Source organism: Lytechinus variegatus, chromosome 6 (genome assembly GCF_018143015.1).
Source record: "Lytechinus variegatus isolate NC3 chromosome 6, Lvar_3.0, whole genome shotgun sequence".
Lineage (NCBI taxonomy): Eukaryota > Metazoa > Echinodermata > Echinoidea > Temnopleuroida > Toxopneustidae > Lytechinus > Lytechinus variegatus.
This window is the reverse complement of record NC_054745.1, coordinates 6,835,601-6,849,823: the sequence shown is the minus strand read 5'-3', so window position 1 is coordinate 6,849,823 and position 14,223 is coordinate 6,835,601. Positions and strand designations below refer to the sequence as shown.

General features: G+C 38.5%; 1 protein-coding gene across 1 annotated transcript; it reads right to left on the bottom strand.

Moving 5' to 3' along the window:
* Positions 1-7,814: 7,814 nt before the first annotated feature.
* Positions 7,815-13,934, bottom strand: LOC121416934. Its single transcript, XM_041610465.1, has 2 exons — positions 13,834-13,934; positions 7,815-13,483 (listed from the first exon to the last, which is right to left on the bottom strand). Exon 2 carries the CDS (start codon positions 12,314-12,316, stop codon positions 9,611-9,613), a length of 2,706 nt encoding a protein of 901 aa, XP_041466399.1. The 5' UTR covers positions 12,317-13,483; positions 13,834-13,934; the 3' UTR covers positions 7,815-9,610.
* Positions 13,935-14,223: the final 289 nt, after the last annotated feature.

The following is a 14,223-nucleotide window of genomic DNA, read 5'->3' as shown; positions in this document are numbered from 1 at the left end:
ACAAGAAATAATAGGTGGACTTGGTTTGGTATGGTTATAAATGTGTACTAGTAGTACACTAGTTTAAAAAACTGTAAATAAAACAGTGTAAATTCAACAAAACTTACAAAAACTCTGGAGCTCGCTCGAGACACGTCCTTTTACAACAAAGAAGGTAATTATAAGGAAAGAAAGAATGAAGGATATAAAAAAGGATATTTGATAAAGAAGGAAAGAAAGAAAAATAAACAGAGAGAGAGAAAAAAGAAAATGTCTAGGAAAGAAAGATAGGAAATAAAGATAGATGGAACAAAAAGGGCAAGCAGAAAGGATAGGGTATACATAAACATGATAAAAGAAAGAAAAGGGAAAAGTTCAAACTTCAAGTAAACAAAAAAAATCCAATCATCTAATAAAAATCGTAATTTTATTTGTTTTTTTTTACATTTTAAAAATAAAATGTTTTAGAAATGAATAAAATTTCAAAGTGAAACATAAAAAAAATTAGATGAAACATCGCGGCATCGTGCACACCAAGACTCAAAACGAAATCTGAAACAACTAGATCTATGAAAAGTCAATAACTTGTTCCTCCGATTACATCTCCAAATCATTAATCTGAGAATCCATAGTATAATTATAAGAATTTCCCGCCGATTCTGTGATTATTTTGGTGGAAAAACTGTTTATCATGTGAGATGTTTGCACCATTGAGAATTTGCTTTGATCTTATAAGCTAGCAGCCTGCCACACACAGGCAGGAGGCCAGTTCGTTTGCAATGTATTGGGTTAGCAAGAAATCACCGCAGAACTTGCAAAAGTTTACAGTTATCGATTTAATTGTTGTCCCTGCTTCGTCAGCTGTTGGTTATTTAATGAAAATTCGTCACTTTTAAATGTTGACTACATTTTGTTCAATATTCTGAAATACAGGACAAATAGGCGTCCGGGAAGGGTTTGTCGGGACGCCAGGACACAGGAGAAAAATACGGGACAATCCCGGAAAATACGGGACGTCTGGTCACCCTGACCAACACGGACCAACACGTCAGCTACACGGACCAACACGTCAGCTACACGGACCAACACGTCAGCTACAAGGACCAACACGTCAGCTACACGGACAAACACGTCAGCTCAAGGACCAACACGGCAGCTATATTGACCAGCACGGCAAAGGAAAATCTGTTCATTAAGCCCCAGTCACATATAGAGCCCGGACCACCCCGGATCAGATCCGGGATGGTCCGGGAGAGATCCGTGTTGGCGCCTTGGGCATCCTTGGAGGTCCGGGGTGGTCCGTGTTGGTCCTTGAACGTCCGGGAGGCCAACACGGCAGTTTTTGACTGTCAAAAACATCCGGCGTCATCCGTGGACTGCCGGGTTGGCAAAGCCATCCGGGATGGTCCGTGTGGCTGCCGTGTAGGTCCGTGTAGCTGCCGTGTAGGTCCGTGTGGCTGCCTGGAGTATCCTTGGCAGTCCGTGTTCTTTTTTCCCATCAAATCATTACAACGCTATTTACTTTATGAACTTTTCAGTAGTTGTTAAACAGTTGACACAAACATGCTTAATTTATTTAAATGGATGATTAAATGATTCAGGATATTTTCTTACGCTTTGGAGATTGGCCCCAACCTAATATTTGTAAACTTAGTGCATGTATGAATATTTTTTTTTCTCTTTTTTTTCTAATATTTACCCCCAACTTTGTCTGTTATTATTATTTCACATTTCATTTTTTTAAATATTTTATATGTATATGTTATGTACCTGTTACATCGAAATTGTACATTAAGTTTTATACTACTGCCCTGCATCGACAGTTATGCGTCATGACCTGGGCCTTATGTTTTCTATAGACTTTGTAAATTTCTTTCCTTTATTGTGATTTCAATGAAGTGATATCAAATCAAATCGAAATTACATTTGTCGTTCAAGATTTAAAGTACTTATAACAACTACTGTTAAAACAGTAAACTGTGTTGTATAAAAAACACCCCTTCACTGGTTAAGGAAGTTTTGATATCTTTTTTAAACACAACATGATAATGTTGCGACAAGGATGAGAAAAAAATGAACAAATAGATAAATAATTAAATAATTAAATATCAGCTCATTGTCATGAACATATTTTCATGCTGGTCAATATAGCTGCAGTGTTCATCCTTGAGCTGACGTGTTCATCCTTGAGCTGACGTGTTGGTCCGTGTAGCTGACGTGTTGGTCCGTGTTGCTGACGTGTAGGTCCGTGTTGCTGACGTGTTGGTCCGTGTTGGTCCTTGTCGCTGACGTGTTGGTCCGTGTTGCTGACGTGTTGGTCCGTGTAGCTGACGTGTTGGTCCGTGTTGCTGACGTGTTGGTCCGTGTTGCTGACGTGTTGGTCCGTGTTGACGACGTGCTCTGCCGGCATGGTCCGTGTAGATCCGTGTGAAGCTGCCGTGTTGATGCCGTGTTTACAGTCATCCGGGGCAAAACTATCCCGGACCTCCCCGGATCATGCCGGCATTGCCGTGTTGATCCGTGAGGATCCATGTCTATATGTGTCTGGGGCTTTACAATGAGCTGATATTTATTTAATTATTTATCTATTTGTTCATTTTTTCTCATCCTTGTCGCAACATTACCCTGTTGTGTTTAAAAAACATATAAAAACTCCCTTAACCAGTACAAACGCTGTTTTTTATACAACACAGTTTACTGTTTTAACAGTAGTTGTTAAGTACTTTAAATCTTGAACGACAAATGTAATTTCGATTTGATTTGATATCACTTCATTGAAATCACAATAAAGGAAAGAAATTTACAAAGTCTATAGAAAACATAATAACAATTAAGATAGGCCTAAGTCATGACGAATAACTGTCGATGCAGGGGAAGTAGTATAAAACTTAATGTACAATTTCGATGTAACAGGTACATAACATATACATATATAATATAAAAAAATTAAATGTGAAATAATAATAACAAAGTTGATGCTAAATATTAGAAAAAAAGAGAAAAAAAATATTCATACATGCATAAATGTTTACAGATAATAGGTTACGGGCCAATCTCCAAAGCGTAAGAAAATATCATGAATCATTTAATCATCCATTTAAATATTTAAGCATGTTTGTGTGAACTGTTTAACAACTACTGAAAAGTTCATAAAGTAAATAGCGTTGTAATGATTTGAAGGGAAAAAAAGAACACGGACTGCCCAGGATACTCCAGGCAGCTACACGGACCCACACGGCAGCTACACGGACCTACACGACAGCTACACGGACCTACACGGCAGCCACACGGACCATCCCGGATGGCTTTGCCAACCCGGCAGTCCACGGACGCCGGATGTTTTTGACAGTCAAAAACTGCCGTGATGGCCTCCCGGACGTTCAAGGACCAACACGGACCACCCCGGACCTCTAAGGATGCCCAAGGCGCCAACACGGATCTCTCCCCGGACCACCCCGGATCAGATCCGGGATGGTCCGGGCTCTACATGTGACTGGGGCTTTACTCCTGGGGTAGCCACACTGCATTAACAGTATTAAGAAGGAAGTTAACATTGACAAAGGTTAATTGCAATAATAGCCAAAAAATGAAAGAAAAAAAATCCGTCAAAGAGTGACAAAGTTATTATGATTTTAATTATTTGATTTGTGACGTCACATTCGACAACTCTCCTACATATCGTGCGGTCATAAAGCAAGGATATGTCATTTTCTCATAAAACTTAAAATGGGTATTATTGTAGCTTTATTATATCAATAGACAACTCATTTCGCACCCGTTCCCCCAAAAAAAAAAAAAATGGGGCACCTACACGTCACCTGTTTTCACAAAAAATAATAAACTATCAAATTCAATAACTTTGCTTTTTACTATCCCATGTTGGTGAAATTATTAGCAATTCGTTCTGTGAATTTTAATCTATTTGATGTTTTCAGCCCACACCATCCCTTTAAACGGTAAGGCGAAGCTTAATAAACATAACAATGAACCTCGAAACATGAAATGCTTACCTTAAACCCAAACGCCGTTTCAAAGTTGAAAAACCAACCACCAAGAAATCTATATAACAGAAGAAAATACAAATTTATGACATATCATTTTGATGGAAAAACGTGTCATCCGAATTATATGGAAAACTTAATAACCTTTAAAGCTGTTTTAATTTTAGTAACGAAAAATATCTACTATAAATCTCCCATGCCAATGAATTACTCTTTTAATAGACCCCTTTCCATGTATACTAATGCTATCGAGCGGGAAATGACCAGTGGGGCACCTAATTCATAGAGTTTGGTAAAACCATGAAAACCTTTTGGTAAAATGATTCAAATTGTCGTGATAATTCAGTATAATACAGATTTAGTTATGCCTAGTAAGGTCCAGGTTTTTTTTCAGCAGTACGTTATGTGAGCTAGTACTATAGAAAATTATGATTTTTAAAATTTGGTCAATGTGGAATAAAAAAAGGGGGAAAAAAGGAAGTGATGACATTATTTTACTGGACGTAATGAGAATGATCGGTAATATTTTCATTGCTTTACTTTTACTCTTCACTCTTTAAGGCAATCGTTAATTAGAAAATCGTGGATGCAGCTGCAACTTTAAATGCAAATGATTATTGATGGAGAGTAGGAAAACAGTCTATTCTGAGAAAGACTGGCAACTTTCTATAAACTGTACATGCTGTATCGATAGACTTGTGGTGGATTTCAATTTGCCTAATTATTATTATTATTATTTGTTTGGCGTCACCTGTGCCTGGGAGGCGAAAAGTGAACTGAATCACTATGACCTGCAGGTCTCTCCTCCCGATATAACTGATTGGGGGGAATGCAGGTGGACCACTTCACCGGGGTTTCCCCCTACTCTTATACGAATAGTGCAGTGGGTTCTTAACGTGCAAAGGTGGTGACTCTCCTCTACACGGGGCCTCCATTTAACGTCCTATCCGAGGGACTGAGTGTTTTCCATTGTAACATAGCCTGCATCTATGAAACATGGGAGAGACGTTTACACACAACGCACTGGCTTCAGTCATCCGCCCGGGGTGGACTCGAACCCACGATCTTTGGTTCGACGGGCAGACGCGTTACCGACTGAGCCAACACCGCTCTTGTAGCTAATCTTTGTAGCTAAATCAATTTTAATCTAATCTTACGTTTATTTTAAGGTCAATACCACCTCTAAAGAAATTTATTTGAATCAATAGAGAAAAAAATCAGACAAGCATAATATTGAAAAATTCATCAAAATCTGATAAAAAAAGTTATGACATTATAAAGTTTCGCTTTTTTTTGCTTAATTTAGGCACATGCAAATGAGAGAATCGATGATATCCGTCACTATTTCTTGTTTATTGTTTCAATAATACATTATTTCATTTTTTACAGACTTGACAATAAGAACAAACCTGGCTAAACCAAAAATATAAAACAACGGTAATTCATTATGTTCAGAGAGAAATGAACCTTTGTTTCACAGGAAAATGAGGAAAAAATTAGAAAAAATATCATATTTTTCAAAAAATGAAATAAAATAGAAATATAGTGAGTGATGTCATCTATTTCCTGATTTGCATACCGTTCGGGATGTGCATACATGTGTAACCGCTTTGTGAAAAATAAGCGACACTTTAAAATGTCATTATGATAGCTTTCTTGTTTTACATCGGATTCGGCTTTTGATAAAATGTTCAGTTATGCTTCTTGTATTTCCTTTTTTTTATTCAAATCAACCACTTTTTGGGTGGAAGTATCCTTTAAGAATGGAATCACCCCCTAACACTAACAAATGAGACGTTCAGAATTAAGGATAACGGTACACCCCCCCCCCCCGCCAAAAAATGATTCGAATAAGAAAAAAATCCAACAAGCATAACACTGTCATCAGTATCGGATGTCATCAATATCGGATATCTGTCACATGGATATACTCAAATAAAACTCACATCAAACTTGTGCCATTCAGTGTGATATTATTTACAATTTATTTCAGTTAATTTTGTTTGATTTCCAATTAGAAATAAAAATGGTTTCTCACTGATAAAATTCAGGACAAACAAAAAAATACAATGTAGATTCTCAAAAAAAAGATCACTTATTTCCACTTCAAATTTACCTTGTCTCGAGACACCCAAAACTGATAAATATTTCTACAACTGAATATACCTTTGATCGACCTGTTTCAACGTTTCATTTGTCTATCTTCAACATACCGTCAAAATAATTGTTTTGTTTTTCAATATCACCACTCACTCTAACTGTGAAGGATCCTGTGCTGATCCACTCACAATAACCTGAATCACGTTCAAATATAATATAACACTTAACTCAAACTTCTCGACCCTTTGTTCTAATCACATATCAATATTAAACACTTCATTTGCAAACACTGCGAACTCCATGCAGTTTACCATTTCACCAAGAACATCATAAATTCAAATATACTCTTAACTTCACTGTTATCATCAGAGTTTTTTTTTCTTCTTCTAAAACTGTCTCCTTTTCCTCTTAAGCATCATTTGTCTCATCTCAACACTAACATCAACTGTGAGGATCCTGTATTGATCCATCCACGAACACAAGTATTTATCTTCAACATCAGTCAAGGACTGAGATAAAATAAAAAGCAACATATGTTGAAAGTTCCCCTATAAAATCAAGTTTCTAAATAACTGAACAATTAATGTCCATCAGATTATCATTCTCATTAGTGTTCATAGTTCTATCAATCATTCCTGCTTCAGTTCGACAAACAATCACGTGTATACGTCACCAAAATCAATGGTATCTCTTGTTCGTTTACTCTCGGTGAATTTCGGGGAATCTCGTTGTCCTTCGCGACTTTCGGAAATGCTCGGCTTCAATGACTAGAAGTCGTCAGGGAATTACGTCCCACCTTGGCACCATCTAAAATTTAAATAAACCAAAACCTTTTCTACAATATATCCTAAAACAAATATTTCTTCTCTTACTTGTAAATAGCATTTATAAATCCAATTCAAACTTGTCTGACTTTCATACATTTATTTATCTCAGTTTTTCAAAACATTTGATTACTAACTAGTATAAACTTCAACTTCAAATGAAACTTTTCAACAACATTAAAGTCTCTGTAAACCCAAGAAAATGTATCTTGATTTTTACAAAACTATCACAATAAATCACATCTTATTTCACATTATATTATACTGGTTATTTTTCTTCCTTTTCTTTTTGTATACCAAAATTTAAGGATGGAAGTCATTTACACTCACCGATGACTTTCAGCAAAACAGGCACAAAAATGATTTAAATACTGCTTTCTGACCTCATGCAGGCAATAAAGATCAGCAGCTCACAAACTGGAAAATAAGGCTGCTCCAAAAGAAAATAAGCCTAGAGATATGCCTTCAGAATTTTAAGGAAAAATTGTAATTTCTCTACTGGCTTCAAAACTGCACATAAGCTGTGTGCTCATCGAAGTTAAAATGGTGTCTGCCAAAACCTAATGGAAAACTACTGCACACACACACCCTTGCCCTAAACTATCCCAAGCAGCTGGTCAAAAAAGAATGGATCCCTGCCTGGGACAAAGGGGACCTATCCAAGCACGGCATGGAAAAATCCACTGCCCTGGACAAAAGTAACTATTTCAATTAGCTATGGTCATCGATGGCAACCTAAATTAAAGAAGCTCTGCTCAGTGAAGAATAAAATCAAATTCCTGTCTCTATGCAACCTTGCTAGAGTACAAGAGAAGGTTAAATGGTTTTGATAAAAAAAGGACAAATAAATAAATAAAATAAAATGTATTTTCAATGTGACATTTTACTCCCCCTTTTGAGGAAATACATGTATACTTTTCATTTATTTATTTACAATCTACTCAAAAGATCTGCTCCCACATTGTCGCTACCACGAATAGCCTCCACTCTAAACCTGTATGGCTGTAACGCTAAGATCCAGCGCATCAGTCTTCCATTAGCAGGATTCACACTATTCATGTAGGTCAAAGGATGGTGATCTGTTTCGAGCACAAACTGTCTTCCGTACAAATATGGCTCAAACTTCCTAACAGCCCAAATTACGGCTAGACACTCTCGTTCTATGGTGGAGTATGCTTGTTCTCTCTTCAGTAACTTGCGACTTCCATAAGCAACTGGAAATCGTTTACCTTCATGCGTCTGAAGTAGAACTGCTCCAAGTCCGATATTAGATGCATCCGTTCTGAGGATGAAATCTTGTGACAAATCTGGTAGATGAAGGATGGGTGGGTTGGTGAGTTTGTCTTTGAGTGTGTTGAAGGACTGTTCTTGACTCGTTTCCCATCTGATTTGGTTGGGTTCAGCATTTCTTGTCCTATCTGTTAGTGGTGCGGCGATGGCGGCATAATTGGGGATGAATTTCCTGTAGTAGTTGGTCGTACCTAAGAATGACCTGAGTTCCCGCTTGGTTTGTGGTCGGCTGATTTCTTGAATAGCCTTGAGCTTCTCTGGACGTGGACTCACTGTTCCTTTGTTGATCACATGCCCTAGAAATTCAACGCTTGACTGTCCGACGAAACACTTGCTGGGTCTAGCGGTGAGCTTTGCAGCTCGTAGTCTACTGAGTAGTTCGTTGAGGGTTGCAACATGTTGTTCCCATGTCGTTGAGTATATCAGTATGTCATCTATGTAGTTCACAGCTCCATCGAGTCCATTAAGAAGTCTTCTCATCATTCGACTGAAGGAAGCAGGGGCGTTTACAAGGCCAAACGGCATAACTGTAAACTGAAAGAGACCGTTGGGTGTGAGAAAGGCAGTTAGAGGTTTTGATTCAGGTGACATAGGCATTTGCCAGTATCCTTTGCTTAGATCTATTTTTGTGAAATATTTTGCATGGGCAACTTTGGTGAACAACTCATCTTGATCTGGTATGGGTTCTGCGTCAAACAAAGTAACCTTGTTTAGTTTCCTGAAATCGACACAGAAACGATTAGTTCCATCGGGTTTTTTGACAAGTACAATTGGGGAAGCTATAGGGCTCTCTGATGGTTCAATAACTCCCATAGACAACATTGTCTTCACTTCATCTTTGACGGTGTCCCTAAGAGAATAAGGAATGGGGTAAGGTTTACTCTTGAGATGCTTAAAGTCATTATCTTTTAGTATGATGCTGTGCTCGCCTAACGAGGTGCATCCAGGTAGATCTGACAAGACATCTTGATAGTGGTTGAGAAGTTCATTGATTTGTTCTTTCTGTGGGGAAGAAAGGTCTGAATTAATTGTGACATCATTAAGTGACTCCTTTGCCTGCAACGGAAATGGCTGTAAGAGAGATGTGTTGGTTAGTTGTGGTGTGTCATCTTCGGTGTCGTCATCCTCGCATTCGATGATAGCAGTACAAGCCGTCTGAGTATCTGAAAGAGAAGGAGATGGGTCAATTCTATCATGATACTTTTTGAGAAGGTTGATATGGAATACCTTTGATTTACCATTTAGATCAATCCTGTAGTCAGTAGGACTTACATTGGAGATTACTTCGAAGGGTCCCTTCCACTGTAGAAGGAGTTTGTTACGATCAGTTGGGAGGAGTAGAAGTGCCTTATCTCCAGCCTGAAGTTCTCTGTGTCTTGCCTTCTGATTGTAGTATCTGGCATATCTGTCTGATGACTATTGAAGCTGGGCATGGGCATTTCTACATGTCTCATCGATCCTGTTACGGAGATCCAAGATGTAGTGGTAGGTGGATTTCGTTTCAGCTGTTTCAACTTCACCAGTCCAGAGTTCCTTGAGAATGTCGAGGGGTCCGCGAACTTTCCTTCCGTAGAGAAGCTCAAACGGTGAGAAGCCCATACTTTCTTGTGGTGATTCTCTGACTGCAAACAGAAGTGGGGTGATATACCTGTCCCAATCCTTCGGGTTCTCTGCACACATACGTTTCAGCATCTGTTTGAGGGTTCCATTAAAACGTTCAACGAGACCATTTGCTGCTGGGTGGTACGGTGATGTTGTGAAGTGATGGATAGAAAGTAGCTTGCTTACTTCTTTCATGAGATCTGATGTAAACTGGGCTCCTTGATCAGTCAGCATTTCCTTTGGAATTCCAACTCGGGTGAAGATGCTAACAAGGGCCTCGGCGACTCTTTCTGTCTCGATGCTTGGTAGAGGAACTGCTTCAGGATATCTGGTGGCGTAATCTATAACAGTGAGAATATAACGATTTTTGTTATCGGTCATGGGATGTATTGGTCCTACTATGTCTACGGCTATACGCTCAAAGGGGACTTCTATGAGCGGCATTTTCCCCAAGGGAACTTTGGTTACTCGGCCTTTAGCTAATGTACGCTGACATACATCACATGATCGGACATATCTTGTAACATCCGAACTTATCCCAGGCCAAAAGAAATTGGTGAGAATTTTCTCTGTTGTCTTCTTTGCACCTTGATGACCTCCTAGGAGATTCTCATGGGCCATGTGCATAACCTGTTTACGGTACTCGCTTGGTACAACTACTTGTTTGATTACTGAATCTGGATCTGTGTTGGAAGAATGAAATACTCTAAACAGTATTCCATCTCTGTACTTGAATGAAGAGATGTTACTATGGCGACTTACTTTCTCTGCACCGCTGTCGGCCAATTCTCGTAGTCGATGCAAAGTCTGATCCTTCTGCTGCGCTTCTTTCAGAACTGATGGCGTCACAATGTCTTCCATGGCATTAGGAGTCTTGAGCGGACGAAATGGCTTGCCTTCTCGTTGTGTTTGTGCTCTAGTCTGTACTGCGCAACCTGGCGTGACAATCTTTGTCGGCTTCCAATGTGGGTCTGGATGATCTGGTGATTTTACACCAGGAATGTTTCCTAGAATTAGATCATAGAGAGGAGTTTTTACACATAATGCACGAACTTTACCAACGTAAAAGGGGGTGTTTACATCAATCATTGCAATTGGGAAGGTTCTCAATGTACGATCAATTAGAACACAAGTACATTCTTCACCTGTCATTTGTTTTTGTGATACGAGATCTTGTTTGATGATTGCTCCGCTGCAACCACTGTCTCTTAGAACTGAAATTATTTTGTTATCTATCATACCTTCAACAACTGGCATGTCTTTGACTACATACTCATCAGAGCATGCAGCGCTCATCAGTGGTAACCTGTGTCCGCAACTAAATGTGACATGGTCTGCTGTGGGTTCAAAAGGAGGGGTATCGGGTGGCATCCTTACCACCATGCATGAGGCTTCTATTCGAACCTGTGTGTTAATACAAGATGGACATTGACATGGACTGTGTGGGATAGGTTCTGAATATTCGGGTTGTGAATAATCAGCATCGGTTCCTGATTCAACTTCTGATTCGCAGGCTGCTTCTGGTTCCTGTGATACCAATAAACCTGCTGACTTAATGGAAGAGAAACGACAATTATTAGCAAAGTGACCCGGTTTATGACATATAAAACAAGTCTTAGGCACATTAGGTTTGGTTGCCTGTTTGGGGCAATTTCTAGACAAGTGACCTGGTTGGTTACATGTGTAACACGTTTGTGGTGTTCGGGGTCGGGGTGGAGTTTGAGGAGTATAAGTTTTACCTTCTGGTCTTGTGGTATGCACTGTAGGGTTATTCCTCTGTTGCGGTGGTGCTCTGAACACGCCTCCTCTTGCGTCTAAGTATTGTTCTGCCAGTTTCACGGTGTCTTTAGTAGTCTTCGGCTGTCTTTCCCTCAGGAAAATGGCTAAGTCACGATGGCACCCATTCATGAAATGTTCTCTGAGAAGAAGATCAAATAGGCATTCATATCGATGGTTGATGCTGGAGAGGTCAATCCATCTAGTTAAGTAGTTCTCCAGTCTGTTCGCATATTGAGATGCGGTTTCTCCGTTGGCTGGTTTACCTGAATAAAACTTCGCACGGAATCCTTCTGCTGTAAGCTGGAAGGCCTTCAGGAGGGCTGTCTTCAGTGTCCTGTAATCTTTTGCTTCATCACTGGTCAATCTAGCATGTACATCAAGGGCTTTTCCTGTGAGTAAAGCACTAAGATTCATTGCCCAATCTGTGGTTGGCCAACTTTGGCTTTGGGCATAACGTTCAAATCGTTGTAAGTAAGCATCAATGTTATCTTTGTCTTCATAAAATCGAGGTAACTTTGGAGACCTAGCTCTAATACCATCAGAACTTGATTCACTTTTTGCATTTCTTTGGCGTTCTATCTCTAACTGTATTTCTGCTGTTTCTTTTTCCTGTCTCCTTAATTCTAACAACTGAACTCTCTCTTCCCTTTGCTTTTTCTGTTCTTCTGAAACAAAATTTCTAAGGTCTTCGCCAGTAAACCCAAACTTTTCACCAGCTGCAATTAAACTAGTATAATCCATTTTGGAAAAAAAAATCTATCCTACTGTAATTGAAAAATTCTACTTCGTCTAAATGAGGTCAGATAAACAATGTTTCAATATTCCAAAAATTCAAAAATATAATATTCCAACGAACACATTACCCATGTGACTGCGAACGGCACAAGTTGGACTCCCGGACAAGCCCCCAGAAAATGTCACATGGATATACTCAAATAAAACTCACATCAAACTTGTGCCATTCAGTGTGATATTATTTACAATTTATTTCAGTTAATTTTGTTTGATTTCCAATTAGAAATAAAAATGGTTTCTCACTGATAAAATTCAGGACAAACAAAAAAATACAATGTAGATTCTCAAAAAAAAAAGATCACTTATTTCCACTTCAAATTTACCTTGTCTCGAGACACCCAAAACTGATAAATATTTCTACAACTGAATATACCTTTGATCGACCTGTTTCAACGTTTCATTTGTCTATCTTCAACATACCGTCAAAATAATTGTTTTGTTTTTCAATATCACCACTCACTCTGTGAAGGATCCTGTGCTGATCCACTCACAATAACCTGAATCACGTTCAAATATAATATAACACTTAACTCAAACTTCTCGACCCTTTGTTCTAATCACATATCAATATTAAACACTTCATTTGCAAACACTGCGAACTCCATGCAGTTTACCATTTCACCAAGAACATCATAAATTCAAATATACTCTTAACTTCACTGTTATCATCAGAGTTGTTTTTTTTTCTTCTTCTAAAACTGTCTCCTTTTCCTCTTAAGCATCATTTGTCTCATCTCAACACTAACATCAACTGTGAGGATCCTGTATTGATCCATCCACGAACACAAGTATTTATCTTCAACATCAGTCAAGGACTGAGATAAAATAAAAAGCAACATATGTTGAAAGTTCCCCTATAAAATCAAGTTTCTAAATAACTGAACAATTAATGTCCATCAGATTATCATTCTCATTAGTGTTCATAGTTCTATCAATCATTCCTGCTTCAGTTCGACAAACAATCACGTGTATACGTCACCAAAATCAATGGTATCTCTTGTTCGTTTACTCTCGGTGAATTTCGGGGAATCTCGTTGTCCTTCGCGACTTTCGGAAATGCTCGGCTTCAATGACTAGAAGTCGTCAGGGAATTACGTCCCACCTTGGCACCATCTAAAATTTAAATAAACCAAAACCTTTTCTACAATATATCCTAAAACAAATATTTCTTCTCTTACTTGTAAATAGCATTTATAAATCCAATTCAAACTTGTCTGACTTTCATACATTTATTTATCTCAGTTTTTCAAAACATTTGATTACTAACTAGTATAAACTTCAACTTCAAATGAAACTTTTCAACAACATTAAAGTCTCTGTAAACCCAAGAAAATGTATCTTGATTTTTACAAAACTATCACAATAAATCACATCTTATTTCACATTATATTATACTGGTTATTTTTCTTCTTCCTTTTCTTTTTGTATACCAAAATTTAAGGATGGAAGTCATTTACACTCACCGATGACTTTCAGCAAAACAGGCACAAAAATGATTTAAATACTGCTTTCTGACCTCATGCAGGCAATAAAGATCAGCAGCTCACAAACTGGAAAATAAGGCTGCTCCAAAAGAAAATAAGCCTAGAGGTATGCCTTCAGAATTTTAAGGAAAAATGGTAATTTCTCTACTGGCTTCAAAACTGCACATAAGCTGTGTGCTCACCGAAGTTAAAATGGTGTCTGCCAAAACCTAATGGAAAACTACTGCACACACACACCCTTGCCCTAAACTATCCCAAGCAGCTGGTCAAAAAAGAATGGATCCCTGCCTGGGACAAAGGGGACCTATCCAAGCACGGCATGGAAAAATCCACTGCCCTGGACAAAAGTAACTATTTCAATTAGCTATG